The sequence below is a fragment of the Neodiprion lecontei genome, chromosome 6 (assembly GCF_021901455.1).
Source record: "Neodiprion lecontei isolate iyNeoLeco1 chromosome 6, iyNeoLeco1.1, whole genome shotgun sequence".
Lineage (NCBI taxonomy): Eukaryota > Metazoa > Arthropoda > Insecta > Hymenoptera > Diprionidae > Neodiprion > Neodiprion lecontei.
In genome coordinates this window covers 22,668,758-22,688,735 of record NC_060265.1, presented here as the reverse complement: position 1 = coordinate 22,688,735, position 19,978 = coordinate 22,668,758, and the positions used below count along the sequence as shown (strand labels likewise).

The window sequence follows — 19,978 nt, the reverse complement described above, 5'->3', positions numbered from 1 at the left end:
ATAAGAAGGAAAAAAAAAACATTTCAATCAAGTTTCGACGGGAGTAGAATGTTGGATATACTGCAGCAACGAAAGTTTCATAGTCGCTTGTTTGTTTACGACAGCATGATTTGTCGCGGAGCTGTTTTAAATTGCGAGAAACGGGTGAAAGAGAAAAAAAAAACTTCATTTTTACGTACGAAACTATCCGATAGATTGTACATACGTATAAGATTCGCGGAAATGAGTCGTGCTTTGAAGTATTTTTGCGGATCGTCACACAGGCGAATAAAGTTTACTGCCCGTAATAAAAACGACACGTTCGCGTAGGTATAATGGCAGCAAGGCAAAGTCCGTTTTTATACCAAACTCGCAGGACTGCCATAATTTTTATTTCATTCCACAAACACTTTATTGTTAGTTTCCTCGTATCTTCTAGTCGAAAGTATCTCCCAGTAACTACTGGCTAGTAGCTTCAGTTATTCCAAAACCGTTCGGAGAAAAAGCCTCCTGCTAAATAGTCTTGTCATTCGTTCGTAATTTTCTTCTTTTCTTTTCTATCTTCTCTATTTTTCGTGGTAACGCGATATCAGCGTATAGAGAGAGATTTTCCTCACCACCCACCTTTACTAGAGCATATGAGTTCACCGCTACGCGTCACTTGGCTAAACATATTCGCCACACACGAAGGAACGGGCGAAGGGAGCGAGAGTTGTTTGCAATCCTGAGTTGCCTGCAGGGGTAGCTTATACTGAGTTAAGCCAAGGGAGTATAATGTTCGTGTCAAGATATGAGGTACACGAAGACGCGTCTCTTAGAGGCTTGGAAAGAGCCTGGGAAATGCACCCTAGAGCAACGAGTCCCTCTCTGCGTGCTTCTAATTAAAGGCAGGAACGATACCGTCAAAGAAAATACACGTATACTGAGTTCGAGGTGCAGTATTTCATTCAAAGAAACTCGGTTGATGTCGACGCGCATGCAGCCTGAAACTTTGTTGTCGGTAACGCTGCTGAAAAGCTGGTTTTACCGAGTATTTCACGATTATTTTCACCCGCAATATGTCACAGCGCCAACTTTGGTTTACGTCACGTTCTACGAACGTCTAAGATCGAGTGATTTTTCACTTGGGAACAATTCCCGTTGTCTCACGTGACCGGATATTGCACCGCAAGATTTCATCCCAATGGTGCCTCTGTCGCGAAAGCCTCACCACATCGGCACCACGCCACATCCGACGCCTTGGGCTGTACTTGGATGTGTTTCGCTGTATCGAGGGTCCTCTAACTCGTAAGTCACGACCCTTTGTACGTACGTGTAGTGAGACGACATCGCCCGGTTCGATCTTTACACGATAAAGATGTTTGAAATATGGTCGCACTTTTGGATCCGCGCTCTTTTCACTTGGATTATCTCCATCGACGTTGCTGCAACATATTTTGCAGTACTGGACGATAGAGGAAAACAGATCTTGTCTTTTTGACAAAAATTAATTCTTAGACGCATTTTGTACACAATTTCTCCCAAGAAACACGATGTTCCGTTGCGAGTATAGCCTTTACATATCTCTATAATGTGTCTAAATTTCATTCAAATCGGTCTAGCCGTTTCAGGTAAAAATTTATTTCCCGATTATTGATTTTTTCCGATTTATTCAAAAACCGAAAGAGACAAAAGCCTGAAACTTGCAGGATCAACGTATCTCGTTAGTACCGGAATACTCTCAAAAGATGATTCAGATATCCTTCGGGGACCGATTCACTCTGCTTATCGTCCTATGGCCTTTCTATACTGTTTTTCTCGGAAACAGTGGATTATGGGGCAAACCACTTCAGCCTCGTACACAAGGGAGGTCCCTCTACGACATATATAAGTGTCGTCAAAATCCGTTTGAATCACTTCTGATGGTTCCCTTGTCAGTTACCGAATTTACGGAGAAAACATGCATCGTAATTTGAAGTAGTACTTTATATTGCAGTGCCGTGGTGAAGTGATTAATCAGATCAAGCAACGCCTTGGCTCTGAAGGATATCGTAAATATACATACGCTGTCTGAACCGATACCTGCGTGTGTGGAATTCATTTGTCTGAAACGAGAAACGTATAGAGATTCAAGTCGACACGGTGCGGTGTTAATGTAGCTGAGACGACGAGTGTATCTCAGAGCGAGCCGTCACTCGTAATAAAGGCGTTACCCTACAGGGGGTGAAATACAAACTAGACAATCGTTGGAATGAAGATAGTGAGCTTGTGCGGAATTAAATTGGCCGATCCTTGTATTACTGGCTGGCAAAGTAAAGGATCAGTTAACAACGTTGACTCGTCATGCAGACATTAGAACGTCGTTTTAATGAAAAAGTGAACGGTAATCCAGTTTTAAAAATTCCAGTCATGTCCCTGGTCGTATTAGCGGAATTTCCCCGGTGAATTAATATCATAAATTCATGATTAAGTACGGAAAAACGCAAGTTATACATTCGTCCGACAGCTGCCGGAAACGGGAGCTAATAGATAAGCTACGCCGCTGCAGCATCGCGGAGCCCTTGCCCATTTGAAAAGTAAATTTTAAATCCGTCTCGAATTGAAGAGCTTTCAAATCCAGCTTCTCCACAGCGTGACGGCGAGCTAGTGGAGAACAAATAAAAAATGTAAAGGGAACGAAAATAGCAAACTGTTAAATAATTTACCGTTAAATATAAGAAGCTTTAGAGCTGTCGAATGAATTTCTATTACGCAGCTGTCAGATTTATTAAAGCCGATTAAAGCTCCCGCTCTTTTTATACAAAAGCGTACAAAAATAGCAAATAAATTACCGCTCTTATCACACAGAAAAATCGCGTGTTCGACGCAAAGATGTCATGATTTTTTACACTCGTTCTATTTTCGCCAAACTGTTAGCACCTTCGTGTCTAATGTAAGTTTTTTCTTTTAGATAGGTTTTGAGCTCGTATTATGTGTAGGTTTAGTTTGCGTGTGACAGCCTATCCTTGCAGATCCCTTTTTCCGATGCATATAAAAACTGTACGTACTGTGTGTAACGGTAGGTTTTGAGGTAGAAAAAAGTACACAAGCCTTTCCACGTGCGCTTCTTCACTCTTTCACGACTCTTTGCCAAGTACTGTCACGTTACTACGTGACACACTGTTTTTGCCATTTTTATTTACCCTGAACGAAAGCGGGAATTTAAGGTCTCATTCAAAATTGCATTACCGCTAAGAATTTGTCAGAACGTGACTTGGTTAAATATTTGGTCCAACCACTGACACCGACTCCAGAGAAACAGCCCTTCCTGGGTTGTGAGATTCGAGTCGAAATTAGAAGGAGAGGCGCAAGTGCGCCGTGACGCGAAGTAGTTCTTTAATTATCTAGCTCAGAGCCACGGTCACGATTCTTGGCAGGTGAGGTCACACGCTCTAGACCCAGTTTTACGAACAATCGTTGACACTGTACCGTAGAATAGGTGGCAAAGGAAAGAGGGAATTTACTTTTGGAATAAGAGGATGAAAGATGTAAGATATTAATTCCTGAGGGTATCGCATGAATATCGCGTTATTGTATCTACTTTCGCGAATTAATTAACCAAGACAGCTAATTGGTCACCTGCGGCTCTTCTTTCAGGAATATGTATAAGTCTCAAGGAAACGACTCTGCAGGGAAATGAACTATTGTACGAGCCGAAAAGCAGAGTAAGGAATTAGTCAAAGTCCTTTTCACCGTATCAAATAGACGTAGGTACCTCAGCTGTACAAGCCGGTGGAAAAGATTGATAAGAAAACGCCGCCCACTTCTCCGCGGCACCTTTTACCTTCGCCCTTTTTCTCTGACGATTTCATATACCTACATATACATGGGCCATTGAATCGATTCTCACCCAGTCATCCGGCATAAGAAATTCAATTTGCCTGCTATTCTCATGTCTTCTTATATAGGTATGTACGTGGCATGACGCGTGCTGATTTGTAAAATGTCAGCATCTCAACTCTTTTATCTGCCTCTGTGAAACAAAATTATTCTTCATTCATATGCGCAGCAATTTTGTTGGAAATTTTTTTTGAAATTATTTTTCAAATCTACAACTGATTTTTTATCCGTCAGTGTTTTTTTTTTTTTGTTTTTTTAAAATCACAAAATATATGTCACATTCACTAACAAATATGTAACAAATAACAAAAACATAAAGTGGATCTGCCAGGACATTATGTTTGATTCAATTTTCCCAACAGTGTAGTAGGAAAATCGAGTTTTTGATGCTGGATTTTTGGACGAGAATTGGCGGAATGGCCTATACATGTATAAAGCCACGTGCACAGACATGCGATAGCGATTGCTTCAAAGTTTCAAACTGCTCAAACTCATCTGTCAGAATTTTCTAGTCCGTCCAAAAGTCGTCAGAAGTCGCGACGCGCGCGATTAGCATTTATTTGCGTTACTTAATCGTTAAAGCAAGCTTTAACAGCCGACAACTGAAGGGCAAGGCAGCCAAGTTTCGTGCTTGACGCGTATCCCCCCCCCCCGTGGGATCTGAACAAATTTTATTGTTTGCATAGCACACAGCGTCGGCGAAGGGATTCGCGAAAACTCTCCTTAGGGTGAATATTCTCATCCGTGAAGAACGAATTGGCCGAAGAACGATATGCGACGTTGTTTTAACGGAGTGTAAGGAAGGGAGGGAGATTGGTTATGAATTTTCATGACCAGTAACTGGATCGGGATTAAATTCGGTCGAGATCTGCGGCGATTCTAGACGACATGCTTTTGTACTCGTGCTAAATCGTCTTAAGTGCTAATCGCCACCGGTACATCTCTTAAAATCTTCAGGGCCCTCCGCCATCTGCCTAACTGAAAGGAATTGTTCAACCATTATGGAACAATGAAATTAAGCCTGATTATCGCTCTCAAAGCTGTCTACAAACGGTATGGCTACGCATAATACCCTCGACCACATGCCCGTGCTCCCTCTTCATCCCAAACTGATAATTCGCTCCGGATTCACTCATTTATTTCCATCATATAGGTAACTTCATTTTTCTCCATTCGATTCCCTAACATCTCATCTTCACTCTGGTATGCCTCTTTAAGACTTTTTCAGCTGCCGCATCCACTTTACAAAGCCTTCGGTATTAGATTGCTTTTCTCAATTAATTGACTAAAGGAGGTGAAGTAAAATGAACTTGTCGTAGTTAATGGACTGTTTAAGCTTTAATTCATGGTGGCTACAGTGTGCAAGGAATATGTCCTCAAACTCACAATCGCGCACTCCCCGATGTTTAATCCGGAATTCCGTAAATCCATTTCCGCGAATCGGATAAAATCTTCACCTGAATTTGCAGCAGGGAATATTTTTTTACCTTCTAAAGATGTCATTGGTTAATTTTGTAATATCATTTAATTCTGTGTAACTGGCACAGACTTTACATTCCACTCAAACTACTCGTCACTTCTACGAAACTGTTATTGATCATTTCACCAAATTGAAGATTGTTTTACTGATATTGCGAAATTGTTTTATAAATACAAGGAAACACGTGTTTCAAATTCACCAAACATAGCGACAGAATATGGTAAAGGAAATGTTATGCTGATTGAAACGAATGCAGTTTTCTTCAATATTCCAAACTACTGAATCTTGTTCAGATTACATTTTTTGTCGAGTGAAATTGATGAAAAGAAATTTCGCTGGCCATATTTCAGCACGATACTTGGTGAATTAAGCAAATTGTTTTTCTGCGTGTATAACGGTGTCCAAAAACGACGTGATCGTGCAAGCCATCGCGTAATGACATAATTGATCAGCCAAGTCAATAAAATTCAAATCTATATGGGAATAAATTACTGATCACTACCTTGTAAAACTAATGAGGCATTAATTCGTGTCGAATAAAATTAATTTTGATGAGAACAATTACAAATTATATCGGTTAATGAAATGTTTTTCATTAGTGTTCAACATTTGATCTAATTCTTGACTATTTTCGTATATTTTCTTTAAATTCTTGTATTTTCAACTTCACCTTCAAATTCTGGACAATTCTAATAATTTTTATACTCCCAACCCCTACACTGCACAACTCCTGTATATAGCGCTGGTGTCACATCGGGGTCGCTGGAGACCCCACAGCAAACATCGTTGCATAAAAGCAGAGATATCGATTCAAATAACTTGTAAGAATTCCGGGATACTCTTTAACTGCTATATTTCAAGGCAAATTAGTTATCTCGAGCAAAATGAGATTGCGAATATGAGAAAAGAAAAAAAAAAAAAAAGAAAAAAAAACCAATCATAAAACAAGAAAATACCAAAAAATGTATCATTCTGCTCAAAAAATCACAACTCACTAAATTTTCAATAATTTGAGCTGAAAATTGTCTGAGTAACTCTCAAGACACAAATATTTGAGAAAAAGAAATATACGGGGATACAGCGCGATAAAAAAAAAGGTATCTATTTAAGCGAATGAGATTGAATTTTCGGTAAAAGGCAGTATCAACGATTTTTATGATAGTTCATTATTTATCTTGAATTAAATCAGGTTATTTTGGAATTTTGGTTTTTCATATGGAATTCACGGCGAACATGCCATGGGTTCATTTTTACCCGGATGTGCATCGTAAGGGTTAATTCCCCGCCCCTTTACCATAATAAAAAAAAAAAAAAAAAAATAATCAAAAGACTGCGTATCGATGTCTCAAGAGTCTGACAATGTTGACTTTTGAAATTTCAGGAGATGATAACGTGACGTGAGAAAAGCTCGCCGGACGAGGCTTCGTTGGGAATGAGTTCGAACGGGAATACCGGATCGCAGGAGGGCGGCGGGGGTGGCGATTACGGGAGCAGCGACGAGACGGCTGCCCTGCTGACCAGGGGGCCGCCCCCTCCCGTCGTCGTAGCCACGGCGCCCCCGGGAAAGCCGGTGCTGACGCGACAAGACCGCGCCACGTTCCTCGTAGCGTCACCTCAGATGTCGGTCTCAGGCTTAGGGGGTTCCGAGGAAAGCGGGACTACCGAGGACCCAGCGACCAGGTCAGTGCCGGACATCGAACTCCACTGCAGACTCGATGGGGAACCGCAACCAGCGGCGATGCCTGTCGGCGTATCCTGTAGGAGCAGACCCTGCGGCAACCATCAAGGCCAAGGCGCGTACAACAGGTGCCGGTGCGACAGGAGAGAGTCCTTGGCTCCGTCTTCGGCGATGCACTTGGCGCGCAGCGTCTCCAGGTGAGCTTCCGGATATTTGCTGCATTGTCAGATTGTGATGCTGCTGATTTGTCCGATCGGTACGTGCGACTGCATACTCGCGTATAATACAGTATATGCAAATTCAGAATCTGCATCCATCTTTGGCCACGATTGTCGACCGTTTTACTTGTTCTTGGCGTTATAAATCCACTCAATTATTTAATTTATTGCGAAAAGATACCCGACGGAAACTGTTAATCACACAACACTTTCCGAGTCAACTGTTTCGAATCAAACTTTTAAAATTGTCAAAACCAAACGAAAAACAGTCTTGTACCATTTTTTACCTACAGTCTTTCATTCACATGTGACTGACATGGACCCGAATGGATGAATTGATAAATCGTATAAAGTAATGTTAAAGATATTCAGTGGCGGTAGATATATACACCCTGTTCGGAGATTTTTGTGGGTCAGTTTTACTGTGACGAAATTCAATAAATTTCACTCTTAAAATTATTGATGCGATGAAACGCGGTGGTCCTTGGGATATTTCGTGATTGACGCACGACGATGTTCGCAAACCTAACTTTTAAAAGCGTGGATATACGCATTGCACGTTTCATAAAAGTAAAAGGCAATACGCTATAGGAAGAAATTTTTTCGTCGGGCGTACATTTTCCTCGACGTCTGCTGGCATATTTCCAGAACTTGTTTACACGGTGAGCATTATCGCCGTAGCGTTTTTATGGAAGTTAAATTTACTTTCATAATTAAATTTCACTCGCGTTGCTATTAAGTATGTACCTTCTTCAAAAATCCTCCCCTTACACAGAAACAATGGATATTAATTCTTTGAGAGTACGTATCGGGATGTTCGAAACTCGGCTACTTCGTTGGTAAATCGATCGCTTATCAAACTGCAAACAATTCTTCAAAGCAATAGAACTATTTTCACATTTTTCATTTTTCTACGCCAACGCGTTGTGACGTCAGAAAGAATAGTGGAGCAGGATAAGAACATATGTCAGTATAGCAATTCCAAAAATATTTACACTTCTCAATTTCATAAGATATTCGCAACACGTCGTCTCAGATAAGACCTGAACCCTAGAATGATAACGGGGCGGGGGGGTTAAAAAATACCCCACTCGAATTTAAATTTCCCGCCGCAAAAGAACAGCATACGATTTCTAACCTTAGTAAATAACTTATCACCACTTTTGTGGAACTTACGCGAAAAGTTTTTTTAGCGGGCGTGATTCTTTATTAAAAAAACCAAGAAAATGAGATCCCATAACACCCTTAACGATATGATGTACCCAAGAGATGGAATTTACAAGATTGGAGCGTCTTTTCACCCTCCCGTTGGCGGAATAGGTTAAAAAAAACAAATAAATAACCTCACCGTTCTAGGGTTAGTGAAAATTTTAGCAAACGATTATCGAATTACTAGCCCTGCGAAAACCCTGATTTCTTACATCTCCAAAATAAAGTACTTGTACGGAGATTCAATTATCACAGCGAGATTTAACAAGTCACCAAAACGTTCATTGAATGCTGAGAAATAATTTGAAGCCTACTTCACGGCGTCCGACCAAGCGTAGACTTTACTACTAGCTCGGGGCGAGTTCAAGAGTTTCGTTCGAGTCGCGAAGAAGGCGCAACGAAGTTCTGGCACTGAAGTATGTAAGCCACGTATCGAGATGAAAAAGTTGTCAACATTTTTTCACGCGATTCATGCGTAACTTCAAGTGTGCGTAAAGATGTGAACTCTTGATCGTGATAAATCGTCGAATTCTCGAAGGAGTCGCATAGATTTCACTGAAACTCTGAAAAGCCGTAACACGCCGGAGATCCGTGGAGGCGCTGAGGAAAATTTCATCAGTTATAGTTACTATAAAACTCCGTTAAAATGGATGTGATTACAAAAACGGTTTACATATGTCTTAAATTGTAAGAAAATGTGGTACGAGTAACTATTTCGCGTAATTTTATGTGTCGATAATTTTCTGGCTATATTCTGACGGTGGGATGATTGGAATTTTTACAAATTTTCAAATGCTTGTCTTACACGCTGGGACGGCTCGTTATTTCGCGGTTGAATTAACGAGGTTATCCCCTTGAAGAGGAGCATCCACCGCTCGACCGCGACTCACGTTCACCGATAGACTGACGATAACACCCATCGGGAATATATGTAGTCACGAGATAAACGCTTGTAGAACTCGAAGCTATTGAAGAACTGTCGTACAACGAACCTCGTCGTTTACGACAGCAATTATTGGCTATATGCGAGCCAATCTGCTCCTGCGCAAACCTATCGCCATAACACCCGCAGGCATAAGTATGATGAACTAGCCGGTATGGATTTTCTATACGGGAAAAACTTTTCCCTCTAAAATCAACATCCCGTTCTCCGAAGTACTATATGTTCAAGCCCAAATATTTCATTGTCTCCCTATTGGCTTGGTGCAAATATTTGCGACGACGGGCTTTAGTGGCAGATTGAATGAGTTGCATGGTTCCAAGCTTTTCTGGGAAGATATTTATTGCATAAAAATTGTTCGGTTGATTGAAATGATTAATTTTCGTTTATCTTGAGAAACACCTGTCACGCAACACACAATTTCGTAAAATAGTTTGATCATGTTTAAGAAATATTTTTTCTTCTTCAAATTAACGAGCTCATGGGCACCATTAAATGTTATTATTTGATAAGATGGATAGCACTTTTTTAAATTCCAAGAAATTGTGAATATACTGTCTGATAGAATGAACAGAAACGATTTCTTTGAATTACTTGACGTGTTTTCAATTCAAATGAGAATGCATTATTACATCGTATCAGAGATTCGAATTCTAGGAAAATTAGATATTGATCGAGTTGTAGTAAATTCCTGACGATCATCATATCTCGACAGTCCGACTCGCCAAGTCGAAATTCTTACAAAATCGAACTAGCTCACGTTCGTAGGAAAAGTAGAAATCTAGTAGTACAAAGAGAACCGATGAAACGAAAGCTGGGAAAATCCAATTTCACAAAATCAAAGTTGATATCGGATCAGGTTTCAAGTATCGTTTACCACGCCGGTTGGCACGGTTTCGCGCGGGAATTTACGGCGTCTTTGCCGACTATATATACGCGTAATCATACGGCCGTACGTCGTTCGCCAACGCGCTGACGAAGACGCTTACCCCGAGCTCCGTTTCAACGTGAGGAAGACTGTGAGTACGTCACACGGAATCTCATTATCCATACTTGACGTAACAATTTCTGTACCGCGTCTGATTAAATTGACGGTCCGTCGTGTTATAGTACGAGAAGGTAGCCTTCTCGATTCTGATAAATCTCGAGAAAGCTCGAAAAAGCTCTGCAAGCTCGGGAAAAGCTTGGAAAAGCTCGAAAAAAGCTTCGGAAAGCTCCGCGAAAGCTCGAATGGTTTTAAAAATTTTGAAAAAGATGGAAAAAGCTCCCAGCTCATATCCTATTTTCTGCCAAAGGGAAAGCGTCAGGAGCGGGCATCACTGCTGCCCCTGTCAATCGGCCCCGCCACCGCCGGTCTTGGTGACGACATCGCCGAGCGCCCGGATAATCCGGCAAAGCTCGCAGCCGGAAGCATCGGGTTGCTGTTGTACCGGATGTTGCTGCCCCCTGCACGGAGGCGCAGCACCTAGCGCAGCCTCCCTGAGACAACTTCGCGAACCTGGCGATGGTATCGCCGGTATCGCCGCAGATTCTCTGCGGATCAATGGCGGCATCAGGCAATTCCGGCAGGTAAGCTCCCTCTCTGTACACCCGCCAATTCTCAACCGTTATTTTCTACTTTACCGGTCGAGTCCCGGGCTCGTTCATATACAGACGTGTAGGTTTAGGGCGCCTCAGCATAGATATACATATAGATTCGATTTACAGGTGAATCTGAAGAAATACAACTGTGAACCATTTTGCCCATAGCGAAAGGTTTAGTTTTATACATAGGTTTTGTTTTTTAATTACACATTGATTACTCATACATTTTATACTTGGTTACTACTGGGTAATGTGTCGAACGTTCTTTTCGTGTGCGTCAAAACTCTGTGAAATTGTCATTTATTTCCTTGCTTTTCTGCTTTATTCACTCTGGCACAAGCAAAGTATAAAACTACTAATTCAATACGCGTCTTTTTAACGGTTACTACTAATTTTTCACACCTTTCGTTCACTGAACGTGGATGCCGTGCACACCACAGCGCAACTGTCGAATCAAAATATAATCTGTCAAAACAAATTTAGAGTTGTTCCCCGTGTTGAGTAAATTGTGGAATTCGTGTGTAATAAAGGGATTGTGGAATTACATCCGAGAACAAAGTTTTTTTCAAATTTCATTACACTTTGGTTGCGAGTAACGTAGCGTTGCGTAAGTTATTCTTACGAATATTTCATTGCAATTACTGCTTGAGAAGATGGAATTTTTGACCCGCGGATACAGAAATATCAACGTGCAGACAGCTGCTCCCTCATTGTCATTCATTTCATCAAAATTACAAAAATTTCGTACAAATTTATTTTTCAAACCCTCTCTGGTGAAATTGCAGACGAGCCTCGTTCTGTAAGCTTACTCTTCGAGGCAATTGCCTGCGGGGAATTCACAGTTTTTTTTTAACAAATTTCCTGGATATATATGTATAATGTATATATACCTGTATTGACGAGGGTGAATGAAAAAACACGGAACAAAGAAGGCTAACCAGAGATATACGCCTGTGCTGGTACTTCGAAATAACCGTCACGCTTTGGCCATCAATTGAAATCTTGAATCGAAATGTTGGAATTGAAAATTTACGAGATTCACGCGAGGAAACATTGCGTTAGGTTCACTACCTCGGTAAGTTAGTCTTAATCCCGGAAACTGGTGCTAATCAAAATTTTCACCAAGTTTTACACCGCTCTAGTCGTGCAGGTGTACCGTACGCTTCGACGTAATTGTATTTCACAACTTTACTCTCCTCCTACTGCACGTATAAGCCTATCTGTAGGTAGACTTACTTTGCTTAAGCTCTAATGACAATTAGGAAACGTTGAAACTAACTGAAATTATTTATAACTGCACAGACCGTTGCAATTTTCAACCTAGCGAAACGTGCCTCGCAGTTGTAATATTTATTCATAGACAGTCAGCGAGCTGAAGGAAATATATCTCAGAAACGTTTCGGTTTTATTATACAGTTGTAGTTTGAGAATTCGATTAAAAATTCTTGAAATTTCAATTACGAGGCAAATAGCTTTCTCCGACCTATCTGACGGGTGTAATAAATCTACGAAAAAAAAATAAATAAATAAAAAAAAAGAAAAATACTGAAAGATAAGCGTCAAGGTGTTATCAATCCGCAAACGAATTGCCTGTCGGTGAAAATGGGGGAATTGAAGAAGGAAGATACTGGTATTTTCTGCAGCCAATCAATGTACCCAACGTCATAAAAAAATTCAATCTCGCCTCGAGCGGGATAACGGTATGTAATTAACAAGGCGTTTGAAAATTTCAAAGTTTTCCTCCGTGTCTAATTAATATACGCAAATTGGGTTCCATTTGATGGTTGCATTCCGAGTCGCGGTCGGTTCAAGATACAATTTTAACCCTATCAGCCGAGGTTTCATCAACGAGAAAAGTTAGATCAACGGTCTCGAGGCGATAAAATAATCGTCGAAGTATTTTTCGCGGGGTAAAACCAAAAATCAATTCCTATTCAAATGGCCAATTGTCCACATAAGGCTCGGTTCGCGCGGTAGGCAATGCTACATTTGACGCATTACGAAAACACGCAATGAAATTATTACCTCCACATTTGAACAAGTGTAAGTCACTGCAAAGCCGCAAGCAGTCAGGGTGAAACATTCGAGAAGTTTGTTAGTTTAATTATCTCGAGGGCAGGTTATTCCTCGGCAGAGAAGAGGGCCGGAGGGCGAGAGGCCGAGAACCCTCGAGGGTCGAGAGGCGGGGGAAGAGAAGGGGGCGGCGAAGGAGGAAGACGCCGTGCAGCCACGTCAACCTCTTGGCGGAAGGCCAACGCGCTGCAATCGTCTGACACCTAGTGCAAATTATGAAATCACTCCCAAAGCGGGAACCCTGCAGGGAACGAACGCGACTCGACGTTCGCCCCACGTAATCGCTACTTTTTTCCGCCTCCCTTCGAGCAACCCCAACCGACAGACGAGTCTAAGGGAGGCTTGACACGAGTGTGGCGTTTACGAAGGAGTGAGCGAGCTTTCAGTCAAGTCCGCGTCATGTCGCTTCTTTCGCGTGATAAAACGGTAAACTATCCATCGCACCTCGTACCTTGTTTGGATGAGAAGCTTCTCGCAGCCTTTGAACGAAGGTTCTTTCGCCTGTGCTCTCAGTCGGCTCTTTCATGTATGAAATCGTTCCGTCGGTCAAGAAGAAACAGTGACTTGATCAACTGGCCGGTCAACTGAGACGGGAAAAAAAAATCAGCGATAGTTGTTAAGCCAGTTTCCCAGGTTTAAATTACGTTTCTTCTACACGTCTCGAACCATTCATGTATCGTTTGTTCTTTTTTTGTTTTTTTATTGCATTCTGTACGTTAAGAGAATGCAATTATTATTACACATCAGGCAATGTTTTGGAATCAATAAATTATCGAAATTCATTCAGGTCGATGTTTTCGCCTCGAACGCACTCGACATCGAATTAATCCACACCTTTAGAGTTATCGTGCAATATCCCATATCGTTGAGCTGATTAGATCAATTTTTCTAAAACCTTGAACCACGACGACGCGACGGTTACCCGATTTTCACAAACGTTATCTGCTGTTTACCCTTCCGTCGTAACGGCGATTTAACGTCCTTCTAATTCAAGATTACCGGAACAAACGGGATAATCCTAAGCAACGAGGCCAAAGGCTCCGCTCTAGGCACTCTAACTCTAAGGCACGACCCTTCCGTCGGCCACCCCAACGTCTCGCGTACCCTTAGCAAATTGGATCCAAACTTTAAGACGAATTTGCATTCTTTACAGCCCCCGTCGCAGTAGCGAGGTTGTGTTTTATCTTCGGTGAAAATTCTCACACCGCGTTATTTCGAAAATATCCGACAAGCGAACACGCACAAATTTCAAAGCTGAGTCAGCGAACTGTTCGTTTTCCCTCAGGCGGTATATTATCCTCTCGTCGGATAAAAATTCGTTGCGCCAGATTTCTGTTCGTTAAAATATACTCATACACACGCACGCACATGCATCAGTGACGGACTCTTGCAATATTTTATTACCCTCATGACTTTGTAGATTGTGATGATAAGAATGGTGCAAGCTTTCGGTACACTCAACAAAGTTTTTTTTTCCCTCATATTTTTCGAAAAAGAAGCTCAGCCTTTGATCCGCGTTACTACCAACTGCACGGATAATTTCGGTCAATCACTGCACAATTCCAAATATACCGACATCAATCCATGTCGCTTGTTGGTAGAGGTACTCAGCCTTTCAATGCTGTCCGAAAGCGACTTTGATCATCAAACAACTTTGATGGGAAGATAAAAGTTTTTACTGTCCAGATGTTTGAATACCGCAGTTTGCCCACGCTTTCATATACAACAAACGGTAGCCGTGTGAGATGCGCTTTCAAAATTTCGAACATAATTTATAGAAAGTGTTTTCTTTCTTGGCTGATGACTGATGCGGTTGGCTAAGGTTGTTTATTTTTCCAAGAGTGTGCCGTAATCATCGTCGACGTTCATTCGCTGCGTCATTATACGTTGAAATTTTAATACTTCATCCGAATTTTAAACAATCGGAAAATCGCATTCTTTCTGGCAACATCTCCAAGCTCGAGAGGAAAAATAAAGTTCCATCGAGTAGGCGGATCCAAGGTACACGGTTATTTTATCGCCACGGCGGTTTCCGATGCGACGAGATTCTTTTTAAACCGGAGGTCGCTCGACCTTGTCGTGACTGAAGTCACGGAGGATTTGGAGTTGGAAATTTGTTGCACGCTCGTCTCAAAATACCGCGAGCTTTTTGTATCGCAATAATTTCTCCCAGATTTTAAGAGTCATCCACTTGAATGCGGTTGTGACCTCATTATATAACTCAACCTTAATTACCCAAACGTAGTTACGAACCATCAACAACATTGATATGAGAAAGTTAATCGTGTACCAACTTTTCGAATCAGATATCGAAAGACGAGATTCCTACTATTTAATTATTTTTTTTTCCCCCAAATTTACTCGAGTCAACGGGGATCAGGAACTGAAGGACACTCGGCAAGGGTGATCCATGGTCACGAGCTGGTATAGGTACTATTTCAAACTCCTCAATCACCCGGGGTCAATAAAGTCTCATCAGGGAAACAGAAGTGGGATGCCGTTAGTAGCTCTAAGGGGAGAAAATACTGCTTCGGATCTAGACGGACAGCCTTTGCCGAAATATCCATGTCAGTTTTGATCAATAGCACACCCTCGCGCGAGGGATGCTTCGAATACCTTTCACGGACGAGCAGACAAAGGAGAAAATATTAATACCTCTAATACGCGTTCACTGCGAAGGCCTGGCAGATAACTCCGTGTATCTTATTGCATTCTTCACCCCGCGATCAATGTTCTCAAATGCGGATCATCCCCTAATTATTAAGTGGTTGAAAAGCAATAATGTGCCTTCGTGCGTTTGTTGTTTCAAAAGTTTGTAATTCGGGTTCGATGAAGTTTTTACGAAACTTTGATATCTCGGTTATTTCTAATTACGCGCTGCTGCGTATCTTGTTACGAATTGCAAAAGAAGTATTTTGAACTTTCGTAATTCGGTTGAGGGATGATTTATTTTCTTTTTTATTTATTTTTTTTTTTTTTTGCAATCTTCGAAAATTCTTTCCCGTTCCCTTTCATCGGAGGATAAGTAACTAAGAGTGAGTATATAGCCGAGCTGGAGCTGCTTTCTTGGTTCAATCGTCTCCCCTCCAGCAATCTCTGATCGTCTTAAAAGCTCCAAAACTTTTCGACTTTTAAATAACCCTTGACGAACAACCTTTCCGTACTTTTTATACGGAATAACACACAGATTTATTCATTGTACACAAGGCTCTCGATATCAACTTTCACCCGGCTGGAATTGCGGCGATATTGCAAAAACTGGGGTAAAATTAATTTTTGGTTTTTTTTTCATACATTCCTAAATTTCCATCACAATTAAGTCATTTTTAAACGCTGATGCGTCATATGCTTTTGATCCTTCTTCCATCTACCAGATTGAGTCCAAATCGATCGAAGCACAGTAGGATAACAATGGACAAACAATTAAATTATTCTGACTGTGGTCAAGAATCCATTACACATTTGTTTTAACTGAATCGGAATCTGCTCGAGAAGAAACCTGCAGAGGAATGACTCAACGGTATTTTCTTATCGTCAGTTTCCAGTTATACAAACGAACGCGTACCGAACCTTTTACCGGAAATGAATCGTCCGAATGAGACAATTTCAGGGAAAACTCTATACACGGAAGCAGTAAGAATGGCGACTGTGCGGCAGCTAAGATGACAGTAAAAGAGTCTTGGAAAATAAAACCTGTACCATGCCGGTTGCACGTTCTGTCAAAAGAGGCAATGCCTGCTCTACAAACGCTGAAGATAAAATGGTAACCGTCCCGAAATCGTTTATTTTACAAGAATAGCTTCGCGGTTGTTCTACAGACAGAGTCGATGCTTTTAACGGTGAAATAAAGCTGAAAACTCGTGAATTATAAATGGTGCCATTTTCCGTAGTCACGAACGCGTGTTCAAATGTCAATAATTGACTCTCATTGGTCGCTTAGACTCTTCGAGATATGGATTTTATCTTCTTCGAATATGAAAGAGAATTTACAACTTACCGTACGCCTCTGATTAATGCGTCTTGAATCGCTGCCGTTTCCCGGGGAAATAACAAATTCCTACGTGTCACAATTTTGAGGTAAGAACTGAATCATCCGCTTGGCACAGTGCCACGCCACCTGCAGGACGTTAGTTATTCCTGAGAAAGTACCACTTTGATATAATATCGCGAGGAATAGGGATGGTGTTACTCGAGAAAATATCGCACCTCCGTGTCGTATGAAATAGCGGGATGTACATGCAGCTGCACTCGGGCAGCTTAAAAGCGTGAAGAGAATATTCAAGCCAAAATTATATAATTCTGTAAGAAGGGCTAGAGGATTAACGATTCAATGATAATTCAACACCAGAAGCACCGTTACCGAAAATTATCCTAGATTGTACATTTATACCGAGAGAAAAAAAAAAAACAAACAAAAACGAGTGAACTTAAATACGAAGTGGTAAAAAAAGAGGGAAATGCAAAGAGTATATTGAAATATGAAAATGATGCATATGTCACACGTCTATTTCTTTTTTTTTTTTAGAGAGGGAGTTTTCACGCAGGGGTGCAGTTTTCTCCGTAGTTTCAGCAATGTCCTATAGCATCGTATTGTAGTTATCATTGGTATCGAATGTGAAAAGAAAGAGCTGGAAAGCCTTGTGTAATGGGAAAAAATGGTCGAGGAAAAAGTCAGAGGGGTTTATAGACTGCAGACAAAAATGGGGAACGCCGTGGTTCAAAAGACGCAGGGGAATACGGAATGGGTTAAATGTAGCTCTGCGGTGAAATCACAAAGCTCAGCTTAAGCTTAGGATCGGTCTCGCGGTGGTTTCACTAACGAAAAATCCACCTTCTTTTGCTTTGCCGTTTCACTGTATCCATAGGTTAAATCTGTTACGTTTCCCTTCTCATCCGCATAAAAGGGGTAATTTGCGGCTTTCTCGTGCACCGAAACTAATATTTGTTTGAATTACCGGAATTCCGACGTTGCAAAATATTTTTTTAAATAATCTTACGAGCGTTCTTTCTTGCTTTTTTTTATTTGATTCAAAAACAGCGACGACGGTGGGCATTTTTGTACTGATAATCACCGAGTTATCGTTCGCTTGGCGGCCGTAAGTATCGTCGTTAAAGATCGTTTAAGTAAGCTTTTAACGTCGCCTCAGAGGCAAGGGCCCGGAGTCAATCGAGCGGGAAACGGAAATCAACAAGGTAGCAAGGACAGTGAAGCGCACGGAACTTGTCGAAAGAAAAAACGTTGAAAAGAATTTTACGACACGCGAAATTTTGCGAACGTCAATTTTTTTCCCTTCGATTTGTCCGTGCATACAAACGAGACATTAATCACGACGAGGGTGTTGGTTCGTTGCTCTGTTTTTTTTTTTTGAATTCATTCTTTTATGCCGTGCGGTTGTGAACGCGTAACAATGATGGGAAAAAATACTGATCATTAACAAATATTTGAATATATAACGAATTCCACACGTTCGCCTAAATTGCAATATATATGCACGATCGAATAGAAAAGCTACGTCCGCGCGAGCTTTTTCAAATGGTGGAAATGTAAACCTAACGTTTATACCCGGTTTCAAAATGAAAAATGTCAATTCACCCTGCGTGTATGTGAATTTGTTCTTTTCCATTTCTTTTTTCTTCGTTTTCTTTGTCAACGAAAGTAACACGCACGAAGAGTCGGTCTTTTTGCGTTGGCGGCGTCATGTACACGCTTTGACAGAGTAAAGGATCAAAGAGAGATAAAGTTCGTTCACTATTTTCCGCGAATCGCACGTGAAAATGGAACGACGGAACTGGGATCGGAGGACAAAAGACCGCCGCGGAAAGTCCGCATCGGAATCCGTGAAAGCTTGCGCATCTGTCTATCCTGGATTAATACCCGAAGTTTGCCGGGAGAAATAATCGATCGATTTTAGTTCTGGGTCGTTGATTACTCGACTTTCGTTTTGGACGTGAGGTACTCGCGTCTTAATTTCGAACCAAAGCCCGCGACAAAATTCGATTCACCTTGACACCTTATATTAGGCAGGCTATCGGCACCCACTTCCTGACAACTGTTGCACGTCGGAATCGACGAGACGCACCGAGGCCTGCTGACTAAACTTGGCAAAAACAGGATCTTGCAGCAGTGATAGTATAAACAACTATAGCGATAACAGCCTGCGAATTCCTCGCGGTCTGAATAAAGAACAGATAACGCGATGAAAATCAGGCTAAAGTGAGAACGTTACTTCGTCTAACGCACGTCACGGAATTTATGTTAAAATCTTAACAGTGGCGCAATGTTTCCTGGTTCGTACCGTGGATATATTCCCTCGAGAATTGTAAACGTACATAATAATATGCAAAACTAGAGAAACTCTGAGAAGGAATGTTATAATCCCGGCCAAAGTGTGAATAACCACAGTACCAGTACCGATGATTATAAATTGTGACAAAAGCTCTCTCGAGAATAATCAAGGTGCTTTAAAAACCATTGTTATACTCATTATCTCTGTTCAACAAGCTGAGCTATATCGGTATACATACCTACACAATATACATGCCAAGAACATAATTTTGTTGAAGTGGAGTCGCGCTAATTAGCATAATATTTACCTTCAATTTTCCGTACGATATATATGTATACATATTATATTATACTCGTATGCAATCAATGTGATAATCGGTCATATGTACGGTGTATGACCAATCAGTATGAATATAGACAAATTTTCATCACTGCTTATTACTGTTACGTTATAGAATAGCGGTGTAGCTCAGATACTTACTATACAAATTCTTTACTTCTATGATGTTTCTTTCCTCACTATTTTCCTTTACGAATTAACAACGAACGCTTACACAGGTTAATTTATTGGCTTACCCGTCCCCGTGCATTTATTTCTTCTCACCCGTGCCTCTTTCTTTTCTTTCTTAAATCCATCGGAATTATTAAGGCCAGAGTTGCCGTCGAAAAGAGT

At 41.2% G+C, this 19,978-nt stretch overlaps 1 protein-coding gene and 1 long non-coding RNA gene across 5 annotated transcripts in view; one reads left to right on the top strand and one right to left on the bottom strand.

Moving 5' to 3' along the window:
- LOC107218064 (small conductance calcium-activated potassium channel protein) overlaps window positions 1-19,978 on the top strand; it is a 161,715-nt gene that overhangs the window by 36,704 nt on the left and 105,033 nt on the right. For both annotated transcript variants that reach the window (XM_015655813.2, XM_046743925.1), the window contains exons 3-4: window positions 6,699-7,192; window positions 10,658-10,931. In XM_015655813.2, the coding sequence (XP_015511299.1) occupies window positions 6,750-7,192; window positions 10,658-10,931 (717 nt within the window). In that variant the 5' untranslated portion in view covers window positions 6,699-6,749. The remainder of the gene's footprint in view (window positions 1-6,698; window positions 7,193-10,657; window positions 10,932-19,978) is intronic.
- Window positions 1-19,978, bottom strand: part of LOC124295128 — a 158,281-nt gene that overhangs the window by 53,777 nt on the left and 84,526 nt on the right. The window lies entirely within an intron of this gene.